This window comes from Falco biarmicus, chromosome 11 (genome assembly GCF_023638135.1).
Source record: "Falco biarmicus isolate bFalBia1 chromosome 11, bFalBia1.pri, whole genome shotgun sequence".
In the NCBI taxonomy this organism is placed as follows: domain Eukaryota; kingdom Metazoa; phylum Chordata; class Aves; order Falconiformes; family Falconidae; genus Falco; species Falco biarmicus.
This window is the reverse complement of record NC_079298.1, coordinates 14,877,624-14,897,871: the sequence shown is the minus strand read 5'-3', so window position 1 is coordinate 14,897,871 and position 20,248 is coordinate 14,877,624. Positions and strand designations below refer to the sequence as shown.

At 48.1% G+C, this 20,248-nt stretch overlaps 1 protein-coding gene across 7 annotated transcripts in view; it reads left to right on the top strand.

Moving 5' to 3' along the window:
* Positions 1 to 20,248, top strand: part of PTPRF (protein tyrosine phosphatase receptor type F) — a 392,669-nt gene that overhangs the window by 301,236 nt on the left and 71,185 nt on the right. For all 7 annotated transcript variants that reach the window (XM_056355793.1, XM_056355795.1, XM_056355799.1 and 4 more), the window contains 4 exons: positions 14,726 to 14,995; positions 17,794 to 18,375; positions 18,927 to 19,060; positions 20,081 to 20,225. In XM_056355793.1, the coding sequence (XP_056211768.1) occupies positions 14,726 to 14,995; positions 17,794 to 18,375; positions 18,927 to 19,060; positions 20,081 to 20,225 (1,131 nt within the window). The remainder of the gene's footprint in view (positions 1 to 14,725; positions 14,996 to 17,793; positions 18,376 to 18,926; positions 19,061 to 20,080; positions 20,226 to 20,248) is intronic.

The following is a 20,248-nucleotide window of genomic DNA, read 5'->3' as shown; positions in this document are numbered from 1 at the left end:
TCACCGAAGAAAGCATGTTCTTAGACATATGCTTTACTGTTAACTATCATTTTCTTACACATAAATTTTTGGAACAAGCCTTTTTATTGCACATAATCTTTACAATGTCAGTCTCTAGCCTGTGTGATCCTGATAAAGCTCTGCTGTATATTTAAGACAGGATACCCCATAAATTATTTTCAGATAAAATTCACTGTGCATACTAGGTCCTAGATGGTATTTGGGCTTACATTTTCTGATAGCAAATGTTCTACAAAAAAATTATAATGTTGTTATTCTTCAACAAGGAAGGAAAAAAAATGAAAGTGTCTTTCTGAGGTCTAGGGTGCAGAATAAAAGAATCCCTTTTTTTATTCTTGTGATAATCCTACAGGGTTGTCATTAGATGGATCAGTGACTTCCAGTAGGGTCCTCAGAAAGTACCTGCATCTTTTACTAGAGAAGACATTAATTAATGCTGGAGATTGTGTCGGCTGCACTGCCACTGCATGGTGGTTTCATAATGATTGCCATCATTGTATTGAATACCCAAGAAGTTGACCATTTTCTCGGAAAGCACAGCTGAGCAGCACTGCTGATTTCCACCCTGTGTACTTCTCAGTACTGCTTGTGCCTGCTCTTATTTACAGCCTACTGGGTTTTTTTAATAGTTCAAATGTTTGTTTGTCTCTTGACTCTTGGGATTTATGGTTTTGATCATGTCCTCCCCTTTTCTAGCCTCCCAGGTAATCCTTTATGAGTGTGCTGTGTTAGAAAGCACAGGCTCATTAGCATCTTTATCATACTTTTCATGCTAACAAAGGAAGATACTGGGTGCTGAGAAGAAGTATCCAGGCGCTGCTCAGGGCTTCCTATATCAATGAAAGAACAGGAGGAGGAAAGAGCAGGCTACACCAGTGTCTTGTCTCTGTGAATTCTTTAGAGCCAGCACTTCTGCACAGATGGACTTCATTAAAAGTTAAAACATTTCCACACCAGGGATTTGTAAAGGAAAATGGATGCATTTTCCTTGAAGCTATTATTTTCATCTTACTAAGCGTGCTGGAAAGCAACCTTCATAAGCCTTCTGCTTCTAGACTGACAGGTCTATCTGTCCGCTGCTGCAGAGCCAGGATGGGGCTGGGGACCAGTGCTGGGAGCTGACTGCCTCCTGCTGCTGCTCTTCAGCCCTCCATGTATGTAGCGTTGCAGAAAACATCCCAGACCATCAGAGGAGCAAGAGCAGAGGGAAAGCAAGAGCAGGGAGCATGCCTGAGCAAGGTGGCTGGCTGGGGCATAGCAAGGACTTGGAAGGGGGCACAGTGGCATATTCCTGTCCTGCACTTTCAGCACAAGCATGCTTGCCATGCTGGCCTGGATGTTTATCGTTACCACCATGAAGGAACGCTCATCTATTTGTGGTCCATGGTTACATGTGCCACAGTGCATCGTAACAGTGATTAGATTTGGGACTTGATGGTGCTGCAGGGAGAAGGGAAGGGAATAGAAACATGTGGAAGATGCGACTCCTCTAATCCAGAGAGCTTACTGTCTAATTTAGCAGCAAAAATCCAAGATGTTGATTCAAGGCATATAAGAAATTGATTTAAGAGGAGAAGGCAGATATGACCTAGGGTGGGGAAAAAAAGGTGGTGTCATTTCATCATGCTCACTGGGAGTATAGTATAATTGCACTGATTCACCTGCGGTATTGGGTTTTTATGAACACATTTCACTCTTCATTTGCCTACAGCTTTTAGACATATCTGCACGAAGAGGAGCATTTTCAGCCAGAAGTCTTGTCCTGTGAAATGCCTGTGAAGGCAGTGGCCTGTGTGGTGCTCCCCTCAATGGACACACTGTTATTTAGCACTTTCCCCTGTATGAAAGGTTTTTTCTGCCCTTCTCTTTACACATGGCATTATTTTTTTTCCTGCTTCAGTGAAGCAGATGAGCAAGGAAGACTGTATAAATAGAGTATCCTTATTAATACACTGTGGAGTTCACTAGGTATGTTCCCCAGTGCTGCTTACAGCAATGAGCAATGCAGATTCTATTAGAATAGTACTTAACTGGAGCATTGACTGCATACTTCCCAGCAAATGAGAAATCTCCTGCCCAGCTTTCACTTAAGTGCTGCTTTTCAGGCCTTTAAGGCACAGTCCAGTGGGGTGAGTGCAGCAGGTTCCCTGGCCCAAAATGCTACACGTACTGTAGAGAAGCAGCCCACAGCTGGTTTTAAAGAAAGACTATTTAAAACTGAATTGTCTCCTCCGTCTCCAAATTGCAAACTAGTAAATCAGGATTCAGTTGATAGAAATGGTATTACTGCAGGAATCTGTGGTTTCTTGATCTGCTTTTTGAAAGGCTGGGCTAGTATTTCATTTTGCAGCAGGGAAATTTGCTTGGAGTCTGAAGATTTATTTGCCAAGTTTCACTAAGGAGGCATCACCCACAATGAAATTAGGATTGTGGCTTTGACCCCTAGCAGTGATTCTCTGCCTCCACAGGGTTTTACGCTTGGCGACTTGGTGGTAGCTTAGGCTCAGTCACAGAGGGAGCTCACCAAAATGTCTGTTTGCGACAGTGTGATGCTTATTGCAGTAGGGACCTTGTGTAAATAATAATTCTGAATGACTGACGTGGGCCTGGAGCAACAAGACTTGAAGCCTTTAAAAAGAACATTTTCTGCTTATGTAATATTAAAACAGCTAAAATAGCAGCAGCAGTCAAAGCTCAAGGCTATTGCCAGAAGAGTAAAAGCTGAGGACAGTGGTCAAACAGTCAGCTACCAAAACTGGGGATGTCTGCAAAATGGCTAAATAACAGGGAATACATTTTTTTACAACCTAGCTATATGCAACTTCAGGCAACGCGCTCCATTAAACCTGCCTCTCGTCAGGGTTGATGGGGGTGACATTACTTGACCAGAGAGGGGCACCGCCGGTGCTTGAGGGCCTGGCAGCCGTCACAGACAAGCAAAGACTGGAGAGAGTTGTGAGGTAGATGCCTGGATGACAGGAAACACAAACAGGCAGTTGAATCAGGCTGGGTGACCCAAACTGCTGCTTTGGACAGATGTCTGCCCTGGACCATCAGAAGAAGCAAAATCAGACCACAGGGTAACTACCCCTCAGCAGCTGGTATATGGCTGAGGAGGACTACGGGTCTGACGGGCCATGATCTCCACGTGTACACTCTGGGCACTGCTGACCTCAAGATAATGCTGCAATACAGCAATTCAGCAGAGAGCAATGACCCTTCGATGAAGAAAGTACACTCCTTTTTATGGGATTTTAGTATTTTAAACTTCATTTCCTCTGCCCCCAGGTGCTGCTCCATGTTGAAGCTACTGCTGTAGCCAAAGCCAGAGCAGATACAGTTTGAGCAGATGCACCTCGGCTAGTTGTAAGCAGGCTCAGGGTGAGCGCAGCTGGCAGCATGGCCAGAGCTGTGCAGCACTCAGCACCAGCAGACATTTGCTGCTCAGTCAGCACTGTGGTTCTTGCTGCTGTGACTGTATGTATTCTCATACTGGAGCTGACTGGTTTCAGAGCCAGAGAGGCAAGGAGAGGCTTCTGCCAAGTTTTCTCTTCCCCATATATGACTATGAATATTTTTGTCGTGTTTTCTCCTGGGGTGAAGTGTGTTCACCGTCAGTGTTTCTATGAGCATTTTGCTATGCCGTAATGATTATAATGATCACAGTTTAATAAATAATAATTCTTTGTCCTGCTAGCACATTTCAACTAAAGATTTCAGTGTGCTTTATAGAACTCAGCTAAATAAGCTTAACAGTTTTATTCCGTCAAAGTCCTTTGGCGGTTAAAAGTGCAGTGCGAGGCTCAAGTCTGATTATTTGTAAAATGACCTTTATGGAAAATAGAAGGAGAGTGGCTGGTGGCTCAGTGCATAATAATACAACACAGAAATGGACTTTGAAACCTATTTCCCTCTCCTCCCCACATGACCTGCGCAGACGTCTGTGGAATAATTAGGCCTGCATATCTGTGTGGATGAAATGTCTGTTCCCTCCCCTTCCATATCCACTTGCACAAAGGGTTAGCATATCCACCTCTGGTGCTCTGATGTTTTCTGCTTTTAATTGAATTCATGCATGCATGTGTGTGCACTGTGAATGGGAAAGGACGGTTGGGTGCCCTGAGCATCCTGTCTGTCTCTCTAGGATGGAATATACTCATCACTGTGGCATGAGAACATTGTTCATTGCATATAATGGGAGGTTGTCTTACTCTCATGTAATCTGGCGTAAAAAAGACAATCTGTCCTTTTGTTTCTCTATACCTCTAAAAGCTGTAAAGGATAAAATTTGATTTGTGTGGAGTCCTTGAGACACAAGATGTGCTTTTGGAGATAAGCAGGAACAGGTTCATCCCCATCTGGGTTTCTGTTAACCTCTGTCTTTTGGATTCCAAAGTGCCCAGGTTTGTCTTCATATTAATATCTTGCATAGCACCAGAGGGTTTTCAGCACAGGACAGATGCTGGCAGCTCCCAGCAGAATTGCAGAGCCAATTGGGATAATGAAGTTTCTTGTTGCTTTCAGGAAAGTATTAGCTTCCCACTCCAGAAAGCTTTAGAAATGTGTTCCTTTGTTTGAGCTAGTGATCTAAACTCTCAGACCTGTGCATTCGTATCTTGGCCACAGCCCCCTGCCTTGTTTCAGGGAGCTAATGCCCAAGAATACACAAAAGCAGAACCTCCCAGAAGCCCAAATTCATTCTTTCTGCAACAAGCTGCTGTGGTTAGAGTATTGCTGCTGCTGCATAAGATCAGCATGTCTGTGGCAGGGTAAAAGCCAAATTCAGTCGGCATGGGAATTTCTGCCTGCAGAGCACTGGAGCCATCTGACAGTCAGGGCTGGCAGACACGTCTCTGAAACAGCCTCGCTCTTCGCTGTTTCGCTGTTTCAACTTGGATCTCAAAAAGAGCCCCATTTTTACCTTCTGGAGTTTGTTATCCTCTGGTGGCATTTCTGCTGTGACCTGACTCGCTCTGTTTTGCACAGAATGGCATGTGTAAATTAGCTGCTAGGCAGCTCGTGTTTGTGGGAACATGGTAGTGTGCCTAGTGAGCTGTGGTATTCTTTCTGCACAGGGGATGTTCTGGGTAACCCCAGCCTAAAATCCTGTGTCCCTACTTGGGAGGGGGCAGACATTATTTACTGTCACTGCTCAGTCATTTGTTTTGTAAAAAAACTGAAAAACTGTTGGTAAAAACATGCTTCTTAGCTTGGGAGTGACATGGATAGAGAACTGGAGATAAGGGAGCGTGTAAATGGGATCTATAAGGAGATGAAACTTTCAATTTATCAGGTTTATCTCAGATAAAGCAGCAGCTGTTTAAGTATTAACTAAAAGGAAAGGAGAGAGAACTTTCTGCCCAGGTGTTCCCTGTTGCCTTATAGCTGTTCTGAAATAGCCTGCTACTGGTTTTTATTTCCCATAAGCCACTAATATAATAAGAGATTAAGAGATAATCCAGCAATTAGTGACAAATAGCAGGCCCCAAACTTGTTCCTGTTTGACAGACCAGAAAGTAATCTGTTTGAATTAGCGTGTTTCACATGTGTCTCCTCACCTTTCCAACTCTAATCTGAAGTGTCAACACGTGGGGAAAGCCACCGCCAGAGCCTGCTCCTGTTCATGCACACTGATGCAGTGCAATCCCTGGCAGGTTCCTGAAAACAAAGCTCCTGGCTGTCCCCCAGCTGCAGCAGCACCCCTCACCTCGACCCCGGGCAGGCCCAGTGGCACCACAGCGAATCCCCCTGCTATGGCTGGGGTCCATCAGCTCTTCCCAAGGGCAGGGGGAGGCTCTGCAGCTTCTGCAATTCTGCAGCAGGGATGCGTGTTCCCGTAGCCGTTTCAGCATCATCCCCCAGTCATACACCCTTCACCAGCCTCTTGCTGTTCAGTCACACAGTCCCAGCGGGTGCAGCAGGTTGGTCCATGCTTGCAGCACTTGGAGTTTGTGTTGCCCTGTTAGTTCTGCTTTCCAGAAATGCAGCCATCCACGGGTACGCCTGCTTTGACAGAAGCACTGTCCTTCCTGGGCAAGGGCAGGAAACAAGTCCTCCCTGTTGGGAAGAGCTGAGCAGAAGGCAGAAGCCCCTTGCTGTCTGCTGAGGCCATGCAGATGTGATACACTCCATTAGATTAGGAAATAAAGTGGTGGCTTGGGAGCAGCAATAAAGAGGTTCCCTCCCATCACAGAGTCTCACAGGATTAAATGAGCCTTATGTTCATGTTTTGTGGACGAAGATGTAATTCCACTGTCTGAAGCAGGACAGAGGAAACCTGGGCCTTAAGCTGGGACTGTTTGTTTTGGGGATGTCTGGGCGGTGATCCTCACTGGATGTGGCCCTTGCTTATGGGCCGGTTAAGCTCCAAGTTGGCTGGTTCTGGTCCCCTGGTATCCGTTCAATTGGAGAAATGTAAACAACTGTTTCGCTGTTCTCCTGCAAGCTCCATTACACTTCGTAGGCCACTGTAGTAGCTGTTATTGGCAGTTTGTTGCCTGGTTTGTACCATGTCAGTGTTGGTTAAAATCCTGTCCTCTAATTGCTGGAAATGGCTGACTGTACTGTTGCACTGTATAATGCCATGTACTGTTGTCTAATTTGCAGTGTTTCTGCTGGAAAGCAAATTCCTCCCCCCACCTTCTCCTTCCCCCATCAAAAATGTGACTCATAAGCAGTCTTTAACTATCAAATCCACTTCTGTATCCTCTAAGTGAGGGTTCCATTACAGCTGATATGCCACAAATCTGTAGCTGGAGTGAGGTCACTCCTGCTAGAGAAATAAGATCTCCTTTGTCTATAAGGAAAATGCAACTAACCTTCTACTGTCTCTCCCGCAGGAACAAAAACTGGGACCTGCTCAATTCTCTCTGGGTGTTTTTGTCCTTCTGATTTCTTGTCCAGCTCTCACTCACAGCACAGTGTATCAATAAGGCTCTCCCGAAACTGAGCCCAGCTGAGACTGCGCATGTCTGTCACTTGCCTAATACCTCTCTGCTGCATTTAGCTCTTTGTTTGGAGAGGGAGAACAGCTCTTCATGGTAGAAGATTTTCATTCACCACTTGGAACATTTCTCTCATACTTGATAAAATTCGGATCTATGTATATGCTTTTCCCAGTGTGTGCTCAATGGGTTTAAAGTGCCTATGCCATCATCTTTATAGCTGGAGTGGGTGTGTGGGAGCACATCAGTCTGTGTGGTGGCTGGAGTCCTTTGCTCTGTGTGTGAGTGTTTTGCATGTGTAAACGTGTCTGTGCTTCCAGCATCTGGCCCAGCGCAGGGCCGCCCCCAGAGCACCCTCCGTGTGAGTATGTGTGGGACGTGCGGTCCCCTCCGCGCTGCCTGGAGGAGCGGTGAGCGGGTCAGGAGGCGAAGGGGCCGGCCGGGGCCAGAGCAGTGCGAGTGCAGCGCATTCCTGCCCGTGACATGGAGTGGTGTGTGTGCACGGTGGGAAGACATGGCTGACCTCTGTAGTCTTGTCTTGTCGTTTCAGTGGTGTGCGGACAGATGAAGCTTGGCCTGTTTTTACTCTCTGTGTTTTTCCTTGTCTTTTTTTATTCCCTCCTCATCTTCATCGCACTCTGCCATCAAACAAAACAAACTTTCATCTCTCAGATCAGCGAGAAGGTTGGTCCTTTTCACTTCTTATCCATCTACAGTACGCCACGTCAGATGGGACTTTTCCAGTAGGGAGAGGAGAGCCATCCCCAAAGGGGGAGGAGGCCCTACAGACTCTGGCTCCCTTCCAGGCACGGCCACAGTGTGCCTGATGAAATCTGCTTACTGTTTGCTGTGACTCTGGTGATGGCATTGATACTTTGCTTGCATGCCTTTGTTGCTTGAGATTTAAAATGCACAAAATATATTTTGCATGCAAATACAAGTCAGGGTGGTTTTCTTCAAAGGTAGGGTGGGAAGAAGTGCATGCTACTGTATGTGGGGTCCCTCTCTAACCCATTACCTGTGCTAGATGCCGGCGTAATACCCCTAAACTGCTGCTGTTTTCTGGCCAGAGATCAAGAGCAGTCTTTGGTAGCAGAGATCAGAATGATCTCCAGTCTCCTCACGAGCTGCTAGGGAGAGCATGTTCCTCAGTTTCTCCTGTAGCTTTAAAAATTTAAAAATTAACTTTTGTAGAGGCAAAAAGCTTACTTTTGATCTCAGCTGGAGAAGGACCAGCATGCTGCCCTCCCTTGCCATAGGGCAGCAGGCTGAGAGATGCGAGGGCCTCGTGCTGAGGCAGCTTCCCTGCTCCTTGGCAGTCCCTGCTCTGGGGGATGGTCAGTTCTCCATGCTTGGACGAGGGCCTTTTGCATGAGCAGGTCTGCCTCTCCTTTCTTCCTTGGGGCTGGGTCTTTTCTCTTGCTGGCAGGAGAGCAGGGAGCTCTGGCAGGGGCCTCAGCCTTACGTGGCATGGCTCAGGGAGGCCCATCGCGACGTGCTCAGGAGCTCATAGACACTCAGCAAAACCTGATCTGTCCCGCTGCCCTCAGAGCGCCAGAGGTGAATAAAGGACAATAGTGAAAGGCAACTCCAGCTTTTAAATTGAATCTAGCTCCAGAACTAGCTTGAGGCACTCATAATTTCATGCTGAGGAAGGCTGGTGGTTTTGGCAGGCATCCTAAGCTGGTTTCCAGAGATGACTTCTTCACCATACAGGTACCATGCGGTCCGTCTCTCCACACACACTGAAGGAGAAGGATGCTTGCAGTGGCTCTCTAGCCCAGCACTGCTCCTGGGTGGTATGGAGAAGAGACCCTGGCTCCTCTTGCACATAGCATCAGGCAGCTGCATGAGCTGATCTTCTAATCATCACTGGAACAAGTTTTAACAAGTTGTCATAGTAGTTGTTCCAGTACACTGACTTCACTCCCGTTTCTGTCCCTGGAACGTGCTCTCATTTAGATTGTACTGAGGCACAGGGCCCTTGTTTACCTTCTAAAACAGATCTAAAAATGGATTTCGTAGAGGATGAAATTACCTGAGCCCAAGACAATGGTGAAAAATGAGAACGAGGAAGAAAAGAGAAGAAATTGAAGCCAAGGCCCAAAGCCTCCCAGATTTCAGTGAATTTGGAGCACCGCTGTGATGGCTCAGGCACCTCTGGAGAATAAACCTTTGACAAGGCACTTAAACGTTTTAGCCGCATGGTTTAGCTGAGGGGAGGCAGCTGAGAATGGATATAAGCCAGCGGGAGCAGATTATTTCTCATTCTTTGTGTCGACCCCTCCTTCCCACCCCACCAAAAATACCCACGTACGCAAATATTTAATGTGAAGCCAGAAATTAGTTTCTAAATATTCCATTGGGATTTGCCATGCTTATAATTTGTTTGGCACTGATAATTACATCTTACATTTTTCCAGCTTTACTTAAAACTGCGTACTGCTAAACCATGCATTTAATTATTGCACTGTGACTGCTACAAGGTTGTTTATTAACGAGTATTTTATCTTGATACAGTGGATCTTTTCTCTTATTCCCCTCCTTAATGTTGTGTTATTTTCATCAGAGAAATTTCAGAGAGTGAATGCAAATTGCATAGCTCCACAATCTTGCTCTCCCTTACTTTGCTATTAGTATGTCAGTATGCTGAATGCTGATGTGTCTCCAGTGCTGCACCACTGTAATGATATATCCTCTTTTATATGTGGTTGTCAGCGCAAATAATTAGACCTAAAAGTTATAGCTGAAATATAATCCAAAAATGGCAAGGCCCTGTTTTGGAAATTGTCTATAAAATGTCAGCATTCAAGGATGCATTGGGAGCATAAATAGTACAGCATTGTTTGAGCACAAGATTAGACTGTAAATGCATTTTTTTCTGGTTCCAATTTTTTCTCTCCTGCTGTTGATTCTGTCAATAGATTGTGAGACTCCAGCAACTGCCTTTCCATTTGAAGTCCTTCCTTAAAATGATAGCACTAGGGAAAGATGAAAGGTGTCTACAGATGAGTAAACCACGCAGACTGATGATGATGTTTGAGGATATCTCCTAAATTCACTCATTCCTGACTCTGAGGAGGTGGTTCCTGAGGAAGGCGGGATTTTGGGGCAGGGTAGCAGTGTGGCAAAGGCAAGAGCATACCTGTGCACCAAGAATTATCCAATTTGCCTGGCTGGACCAATGAAATTAGGCAGTCTCACCTTCTCAAAGATGTGCCCCTGCATCACACTCTACTGCTCATCCCAGCTGGGAAGTCAGAGCAGAGCCCTCCGAACTCGCCTTTGCTAGGCTAGGGGCTGGGGAAGAGCAGCCCGGGCAGTATTGGTCCTCCTTCAGAGCAAACAGGGCTTCAGACTGCTGCTCCTTTGTGCAGAGGAAGAGCAAAGGGAAGGGTGTCGGGACATGGTGCAGGACCAGAGCAGATGAGATTGCCTTGGAGAGGAGCAGAGAAGTGTGAAGCACAGGCACATCTCCATCACCATGGGGCAGCACCCAGTGACTCTGCGATAGGGGTGCCAGGAAGGGGGAAGATGAAGCCCAGAGTTCGATGCCGGGTAGGCATGGCAGGAAGGAAACCTAGAAGCAAGAGTAGGCAAGTGGAGGTCCCTGTGTCTCTGCAAGCTAGAGAGAGGGGTGTTAGTGCTGTCATTTGCTCAGCTGTACTGGGGCCGACACAGCCAGTGGGGAGAAGCAATTTGGATTCCCCTTCCCTAGCAGCACCACACAGTGGGGGTCCCTGGTTCTCCAAGGGGATAACATCACCCTCAGAGGCAACCTGAGACATTAGGAAACAGCCTCTCCCGTAGTGAAAGGAGCCGGGCAATCAATTCATGCTCTTTGCTCTCAAGGCAAGGAATGTGCATGTTAATGCATGCTGAATTATTAACATTTCTCAATCTCAACCTTTGTAGCTGTTGTATTGCCTGCTCCCCTCCTTCCTCCCCACAGTTCCCCCAGTGAGTGGGAAACCAGTCTCCGCGCTGTCCTTTCTCCCTGTCCTGTGGGATCCAGGGCATGGGCTCAGGTTGTGCTGCACTGCTCACCAGTCCGGGGTTTCACTTCACTTCCCAGGAAACAGTCACTACAGGCAGGCATGCTGAATAGTGGAGCAGCACAGAGCCCTTACGATGCCTGTTCTTGGGATGAATGACAATGAATCTCATTTTTGACAGTCTGCTGGTTTCACTAAACCTCTGAATTATACTATTGTCCATTGAAATCATTTTAATATTCACAGCAATTTTCCCTGTGCTGTTCTTGCAAAACCTCCAAACCACCTTCTCTGATCTTTATCCAAAAAGAAGATTAAAAAAAAAAATTGCAAATTCTTGTCAAGAAAATTGTAATAAAAAGGGAAATTTCATTGCTGCAATAAATGAAGAACAACAAAATTTTCTGGAGCACTTAAGGTAGCATCATGGGCTGTGCCTAGCCCATGTGATTTGACTTGTAAATTGGACAGAAATTCTAAGAATGCTTCTTTTTAAGGAGTTACACTGATTTAAATTATTACCAGACTCTCATGCTAGGAAAGCAAGCGACTTAAATCATTGACTTGAGCCTGAGGAATGTGTTGATGGTGCTCTGCAAGCTGCTGTGAGAGCTCTGCCAGCTCTCACTAATGCTAACTGACAGCATCTCCCCTTCTCCCTCTGTACTGACTGGGACAAGAAGCTGCCAATTATCCCCCAAGAGGATGGGAGGCTGATGGAGCCCATCCCTTCCATTGCATACCCTCCTGCCAGAGTGTTGTGCAGGCCAGATCTCTCACCAAAGGCATTGCCCTGACCCCCTCCTGCCTCCCACATTGAGAGCTGACCCCTACACATGGCATCCGTTTTTAGCAGGTGCGGTGCCTTGGACACTGCTGCTCTCCAGTGCAGAGCAATAAGCCCATCTTAGTGGCTCTGACGGTGTACTAATGAGAGGAGGCCGGCTTAGCCGTTCTGGGTCGCAAAAATACACCGCAGGGGCCTGCTTAACTGCTTGTCTGTTGCCAGGCTTGAGAGCTGAGGCCCTGCGCAGCTTCCTGGCACGCTGCAGGCTGCGGCGTGCAGGAAGCATGGCCCATGTCAAGGTTGGCGATGCTGCAGCCTGCCCACCCTCTTGTATGGATTGACCTGCAGGAGAGTTTTCCCTGCCATTCATCCCTCCCCTAGGCACATGAGTGTACCAACCATATCTGTTGCTCCCCTGTGGGTAGGACAGGGGAGATACACTTCCAAGGGGGCTCAGCCCTTCCCTTCACCCTGCAAAGTGCTGCTGAGAGAGCCCCCACCCCTTTTGAAATGCACCTCCCCTGTGCTGTCCACAAGGGAGCAGAGGGCAGTGGGCTGCTGGATTCCCTGGGGAGAAACAGCTGCAGCACCCACAGGCACTGCCTCTGCAGGACACATCAAGGGGGACACAGCACTGCTGGCGCTCAGCATGGCCCCAGGAGCACCCTGAAAACTGCCTGACACAGGAGCACAGTGTGGGGTGCAGGGGAGTCTGCAGCAGGTTGTGCTGCCTCTGGTCTCACAGGGCTGGGAGTCAAAATATGGTTGTGCATGCTGGGCTCTGACCTTCCTGCATGGCCTCTTGTCCTGCAGTCTCGTGTCTTCTCATGCCCCTGTACGTGAGTTCCTGTGCGCCTTCCCTCTCCCTGTCGTGCTCTCACACCGCTTTCCCTCTGACTCTGTACTGGTCTCCGGTGCCTGCCAGCCTGTTTGCCTGGTGCATGAGTGCTCTGTGCACGCTTATGGCTTTATCCTTGAAGTTTGCTCTTTTTTATTTTAATACAGCGTTGGGTGGGTGGGTTTCGTCCTTGAATGGGGATGCAATTTGAACAGCTTCTACCTGGAATAATTCAACGCCATGTTCACTGGAAAACAAAACCTGACTCTTTAACAAATGATGCTGGGATGTTTTGGTTGGAAATACACACCATCATGTTAAACCATTGCCATATCCATCGGGTTAACTCTGTATTCTCATGACTGCGTAGCACTTGAGTACACTTTCAGTTCTGTCTTGTTTGGGGAGTGCTGCCCTGTCAGTCAGGTAACGCCTCACTGGCGATCATTCGTGTAGCTATTGATTTGAGATTTAATAATTGATTAAAAGAAACAACCAGCAAGACTTTGGATTTAGACATATTAAAAAAAAAAGAAAAAAAAAAGGCAAAGCAAGTTATCCTTCCCCTGGCTGGTAAGGAGCTAATGAGCCCTGTTTTGTCACTGAGACGATGTGTAGTACACACACGATGTTGACAGTATTGTCTGATTTATCACGAAGTCTTAGCTCTGTTGTACATGCTAGCGTGGGAGCTTCTGTGTTCAGTCTATTTCTGCAAGCCTGTTGGTTTGGGAATGAATCATCAAAGAGAGCACTAGTGAAATTTGATTTGGGGAGAGTCAGCTTGGCAAGCGGAGCTGACACCTCTGCGGCCCACCGGGCTGTCAGCAGCTTTACTGTCTGCAGAGACACCATGGTGGCAGGAGCCAGGCCAGCAGAGCTGTGTCCCCGCCGACCTGCAGCGCCCATGGGGCCCATCGTGCCTGCGACTGTGTTGTGAGCTGGCACCGCTCAGGCTCCTGCCTGATTTCCACCTGCCGCCAGCGCTGCGGCTGTTCGCTGCTCCGCCAGCCCGGCGCACTGATGGAGGAGTGTAATGGGAGGGAGAGGCTCCTCGGGAGCCGGTCACTGTGAACCCAGCCAGTGCTCTGGGGCTGCCTTTCTGGTGGAGGAGTCTAGAGGAGAGCAGGGCTGCTGGGCGAGACACATTCAAGCAGTTTCCCTTTTTAACTACAGACTAAAATGAGCTTGCCCAGAGGAGACAAAGATTTACCGAGCACAGTTGTTTCTCTACCCTTGCTTAAATAGGCCCATAACACTAACCCTGAAGAAGGGGCCTCATTTCTCAGTGTCATTTTCCTGACGGGAATGCATATGGCAGGCAGCTTTAGAGCTTTATTGTAGCTGAGAGTTGCTTACAAATAAGTCTTGAATGAAATACCCAGCAAGGGATTGATATGAAGAGAAGCTGTGCAATGAAATAAGGAGGAATACATCTCCCGAAGTGCTGCCACAAAGGTGGGGAGGGTTCTGCCAGCCCAGCTCTCTTCTGTCAAAATGGATATGATCTCACATCTGTCAGGATTAGTTCTCTCCTGCCCAGCAAGGTGATCTGTTCAGGCCCTGACAATGTCATGCAGCTCTGGTGACTATTTTTTCTGAGCCAAGGTAGAACCTGAGTTACATTTTGAAAGGAATTATATTTTATTTAGCAGCGCACGTGTGCTAATTCAGAAAGAAACCCTTTTGCTGCTCCTGCCCAAAACCTGTGAGGTTTAGGGGATGGTTAGCTTTACTCTAGAGCTAATAAATTGAGCAGGTAATTCCATTTTGCAGAGCTTCAGTGGGCCCTGCACAGAGAGAGTGTGTGACTGGCATTTGTGCATGCTCTCTAATTAGAGGGATGTAATTTAAATGGAGGAATGTTTCATGTTAGTAATATGATTTCAAAAGGCTATGTTTGGAGGGAACGGATTGAGCTATCCCTTAATGAGTTCTTCTAATAAGATGCCAGTGGCTAAGGAAGGAGAGAAAAGTGCGTGTAATTTGGCAAAGCAGTGAACAGCTTTTGCACTTCATTTTATCTGTCCTGAGGCATAGACAGGCAAAAACGCTGAACCCCCCTCACATACCCTCACAATGCAACTGGGTGCTCTCTGCTGGTTCTGTGACCCTACTAGCTGTCTCCTCCTTGTTTCAGTGCGGCGTGTTGCTCCTCGATTCTCTATCCCTCCAAGCAACCACGAGGTGATGCCTGGAGGGAGCGTGAACCTCACATGCGTGGCAGTAGGTGCTCCGATGCCCTACGTGAAGTGGATGGCTGGTGTGGAGGAACTGACCAAAGAGGATGAGATGCCTGTCGGTAGGAATGTCCTGGAGCTGAATAACATCATGCAGTCTGCCAACTACACCTGCGTGGCCATCTCCTCCCTTGGCATGATTGAAGCCACAGCCCAGATCACTGTCAAAGGTAAGGAATTATTCCTCATGGTGCCCCTACTTTGGTTTCAGCGGTATAGCCCTTTGCCAGAGTGTTTTTGGGTGCAGCCAACTGACTGCAGTCTCCTCTCCTGTGACTTTTCCACCTTGCAAGGAAGGTTCCCAAACCCATAACTTCGTTTTTTTCTTGCTCACAGTATAGCGTTTGGTTTGGAGGTTATTTCCTCTGCGTGTGGCATGATGGGCAACAGGCTTGTGGAAGGCTAGCTCCCTGTTATGCTGTGAGGGAACCTCATTGAGTCTGTGCTCATCCCAGCAATTTCTGGCTTGTTCAGTGCATCAACAGGATCAGCTCCACACAGCAGCAGGCTGTCCCAGGGCAGGGGTCTGTGGATGTCTGCACTCAGAGAGCTGTTTGCACAGACATGTCCTCTTGCAGTAAGAGCAGGACAAGAAGGTTAATCCTAGCAATGTGAGGTGTCTGTGGGCCTCACCAGAATGAGCATCCTCCCCCCATGCAGGGGGGACATATACGCGTTTTAAAATTGTTGCATATTCCTCTGTCAATTTTGGTTTTTCCCTTACTGCTCTGCCTCTTTCCCTTTCTCTTTCTTTTGTTGCTGTCCCTAAGGCATGCTTTTTGCTGCCGTTTCACAGGTAGCTTTGCCCCAGAGAGGACGTTATTGCTGATTGCTGACCGCTGGGTACAGAGCAGCCGACCCACACAGCTCCCCAGTGGGAGGCTGAAGTACATGTCCTGCCTTTCCCATCTGGGGCCAAGCAGGTCTCCACTATCCCTTTCCTCCTCTCCTTGCAGTTGATTTGTAGCTCACGTTTCCACAGATAGGTTATCTTTTGAGTCTGTCTGTTCTTGCAGGCCCCCTCATGCACTTTGGTCACCTTCAGTGCAGAGTTCCTGCTTGAACAAATCACAGAATTGAGTGTTACCCCTCTATGACCTGGAGATTAACAGCAAATTCTCTTTTCCCTGGTGCTGTTCAGAGGATGCTTTTAACCTTAGCCATACACCACTCTGTTTACTCCCAGCACCTGCTAGTCAGTACCTTTTCCAGCCCCCATTTTCTTATAGAGCTCAGAGGTTGCCTTGGTTGTAGTACATACCCAAGAGTGTATAGAAGAAAGGGGCATGATGGGGAGGAGGTTTGGATGTGGAGGGAGGAGGCAGGAACTGCACCATTGCACTTATCGTTCCCAGTATTTACCTCTTTGTACCTGCGACAACTCTGCCTTGCTCGCTCTTGGGTGGACATGATACACCCACTGCTGCCCCAGGTCTGCAGAGGCCCCCAGGACAGGGAGCAGTCTGCTCCGCTCCTTCGGCCCTCTGCCTTCTTCCTTGTTTCTCTGTCTGCCTTTTCTGCACCTTCACTCTGGACATCTTTCTCTGTCCCTAACTCCTTTGCCCAGTGTTGCTTCTCCTGTGCTTGCTGGTAAGTAGACTGTTTACAGGGCAGATAGGAGAAGCAAGATGACGCAGAGCTGATTGCAGTAAGCACATTGAAGGTATCAGACCTGCCCTTTGCTCACATGCAGGCTGCACACCCAAGAGCTGGCAAGTCAGACTTGCAGCACTCCAAAGGAAAGGGTGGATGAGTGTCATCTGTCCTTGAAAGCTTGAGGGAGGCTGCCAATTTCTTGGATGCTGTAGGAAATGTGTTGTTTCAGGCTGTAATATTGGGTGGGATGTGTTTGCCCTCCCCGAGCCCTCCATGGGTAGTGGTGTGGTGTCTAGTTGCGGGTTGCATGCCCCTCCCACCCATGCCAGTTCAGCCCTCACTGATTTTCTCAGTATTCACATTGCAGTAGCACTGCAAAATGGCATCCTCCCAGGCACATAGAGCAGGTATGCTCCTGGGCTGAAGAGCCTGCCCTCCTCAGCTGAACCATGTGGAAACTGGGAACCTGATAGCTTTGCCAAAGAACGAAGTACCTGAGGATCTCAATTTGGGCTGAACGTTTTTCCTAGTTCCTTGTCAAGCACAGCTGCATTACAAGTCACTAATGACTTTGAGTGGTTTGTAGGAGGTTTAAACTTACTGTAGACTTTAATTCAGTTATTGTCTTAAAGTACTTGTGTACTCTGAAAATCTCTCTCACACAGTCTTGTTTCTTTGGTAAAACGGCAAATCTGGAAATGTGTCCTTGCAGTAGTTGTATTCTCATTAAGACTTCAGAGGTGTCAGTGTCACAGAGTTCTTGTGTAACAGTTTATTGTCTGGTTGCAGTTTGACACACCACCCATGAAATACTGGATGTGGAAGTTGGTAGTTTCTCTGGCTGTATCCCTCCTGAGTGGACTTTAAGACCTATAAGGCATTCCCCCATCCACCCATCTTAACAGCACTGTCTGTGAACTCTCTGTAGCCTAAGATGTTGTCCTGTGGAAGCAGGAGCATAGCTCCAGATGACTTGTGGTGCTCCGATCACTTTACTGTATCCCTTTGTAAATCAGCTGTACAACTGCCTTCAGGGACCAGCCCAGCCCAGAAGACACCTTCCCACTGCCAGCTGAACCCCCATGATAGAAACATTCCTGCATCCCCTTTGAATAACCTTTATGTAGCCTGCTGCTGGTAACTGCGTCAAGCACGTCTAATAACATGATTGCTCTGTTTATCCTTCCATTAAGAACCACTTCAAGCAATATATGGTAATATAAAAATGCATGTTCTAGAGTATGAAATGATTTCTGCCTTTTAAAGAAAAATGTTAATGGGAGGTGGCAGCTCCATTTTTATCCCTGTGCACATAGCAGGGTTTGAGCTGACTGAATTATTTAAATCACACCTCTCTGCCTTCCAATTGCAGCACTGCCAAAACCTCCAACAGAGCCATTAGTGACTGAAACGACGGCTACCAGCGTGACCCTCACCTGGGATTCAGGCAACTCTGACCCCATTTCATATTACGTCATCCAGTACAAGCCTAAATCATTGGAGGGTCAGTTCCAGGAGGTGGATGGAGTGGCAACAACTCGCTATAGCATAGGTGGGCTCAGCCCCTTCTCGGAGTATGAGTTCCGAGTCATCGCAGTCAATAATATTGGCAGAGGTCCCCCCAGTGAGCTGGTCGAGGCCCGGACAGGAGAGCAAGCTCCTTCAAGTCCACCCCTCAAAGTCCAGGCACGGATGCTGAGCGCCAGCACCATGCTGGTCCAGTGGGAGCAGCCAGAGGAGCCAAACGGACAGATCCGAGGGTACCGCGTTTACTATACCACTGACCCGCATCTGCCTTTGAGCATGTGGCAGAAACACAACACTGATGACAGCCACCTCACCACTGTGGGGAGCCTCATCACAGGGACCACATACAGCATCCGCGTCCTGGCATTTACTTCAGTGGGTGACGGACCCCCTTCAGACATCATCCAGGTCAAAACACAGCAGGGAGGTACGTATGGAGTGAAGTGCCATGGCTGCATGTCCGCCCCAGTGGTGTGCAGCTCAGCTGTGTGTCTGATCTGCACCAACCATTGCAACCGCTCTTGGTGCCCAAATGGTTGCATGTCAGAGTGGCATCCCTGCCCACAGCCATCAGATTTAAGCTGTAAGCTTGTCCTGGTATCAAGGTCTGTGTAAGCAACACAGACCACGGGGTCTTTTTCTGGGGTACGGTGCTAAAAATGTGAAAGAAGGTCCTGGACATGGATGTTGTCCCCTGTGTAACTGTACTGGGCCTTTCTGGGGTCTGAGTACAGAAGGAGCTGGCATGCAGTCAGGAGCTGGAAGTGAGCACAGTTCCCAGCGTCACCTACCTGGGTCCCAGAGGTGCTTGGTTGTTGCCTGGGTTGTCCCAAAAACACAGTACAGGGGAGAGGGAAGAAGGGAGGGTCCGGAAGGAATGAAAAAGGATCCTTGCAAGGCAAAACACAGACTGTACAAACCATGCAACTTCTTTCCCAGCATCTGCCTCCTGGCACTAACCATGTGTTTGGTCCCCAGTTCCTGCCCAGCCAGCTGACTTCCAGGCAGAAGCAGAGTCTGATACACGCATCCTGTTGACGTGGCTGCCTGCCTCTCAGGAACGCATTACTAAATATGAGCTGCTCTACTGGGAAGGGGAGGATGGCACTCAGGTGAGGATCATGCCTCTATCAGCAGCATTTGGGGCTGGTTATCACAATTCAGCTGCTTGGGAAGGGTGTCTGCTTCAGCTGGGGCAGCACCAGGATTGTTTCTTCTGTGTGTTTCTTCTGTCTCTGGTGTGTGATAGGAGTATGACAATCTCTGTCTGGCTTCTGTGTAAGTGACCTCAGCAGCTTGTTGATGCCCAGCAAAGTAGCTAGTGACTGGTTTGGGACTGAAAAGGCTCTAGAATACCATGACACCATCCCTGAGGCATCCTTACTGCTGGTGCCTTTAAACAGTAGGGCTACTAGGTGGGTCTGAAATGGTCTCCAATATGTGTCTGCAGCTCCAGGACTGGTTGCACTTAAGTAGACTGAGGGTGGCCTATAGAGAGCCCTTGCACATTTACTGCCAGGGCCTAAAGGAAGTCCAGCTCTAAATATATCAAAAAGTAGTGCTGGCTTCAGGGCAGCACATTGAGAACTGTGCCATGGCAGCATCACAGTGTCCCATGGTCCTCTCTGCCTCCTGTATATATAGTGGCATGAGAGCTGCCAGAAATAAGTACTCTTCAGGTGAAGCAGCAGCAAAGCGAGGCCTTTACCAGCACTGTTTAGGTGCGTTAGACATCCTGACTGCTCCAGCACAAAGGCTTTACTCTGTCTCACAGGCAGACACTGTCTGTTGAGAGGAAACAAACACGTGTCCTGTGCCCCTCATCTGAACTGTATAGCTGGACTCAGCATTCCCACAAAGCTGTCAGGCAGTGAGTGCAGTCTGGCCACCAGGCCGCGTAGCCTGGCTGTCAGAGAGGTCTGCTTCCCTGCAGCGTCCTTGTGTTTCACCCAGGAACCTGCATGCCTTAGAGTCCTGCAGGACTGCCGCAGGTTTGGCAGCATGGCTGTGATTTTCTGTGGGGCCAGAATGGGTGAAGGGGCTGCTTATGCCCTTGGCACTGGGAGCTGAGCACTGACTTTTCTGTGTTCTCCAACTACACCAAATAACCTGTATTTCCTTTTATTTGCCAGCAAAAGTTGGAGTTTGACCCAACTTCCTCATATGCCGTGGAAGGTCTCAAACCAGACACTCTGTATAAGTTCCGCCTGGGTGCCCGCTCAGAGCTGGGGGTAGGAGTCTACACCCCCATGATCGAAGCCAGAACTGCTCAATCCAGTAAGTGTGTAACACTCTGCACT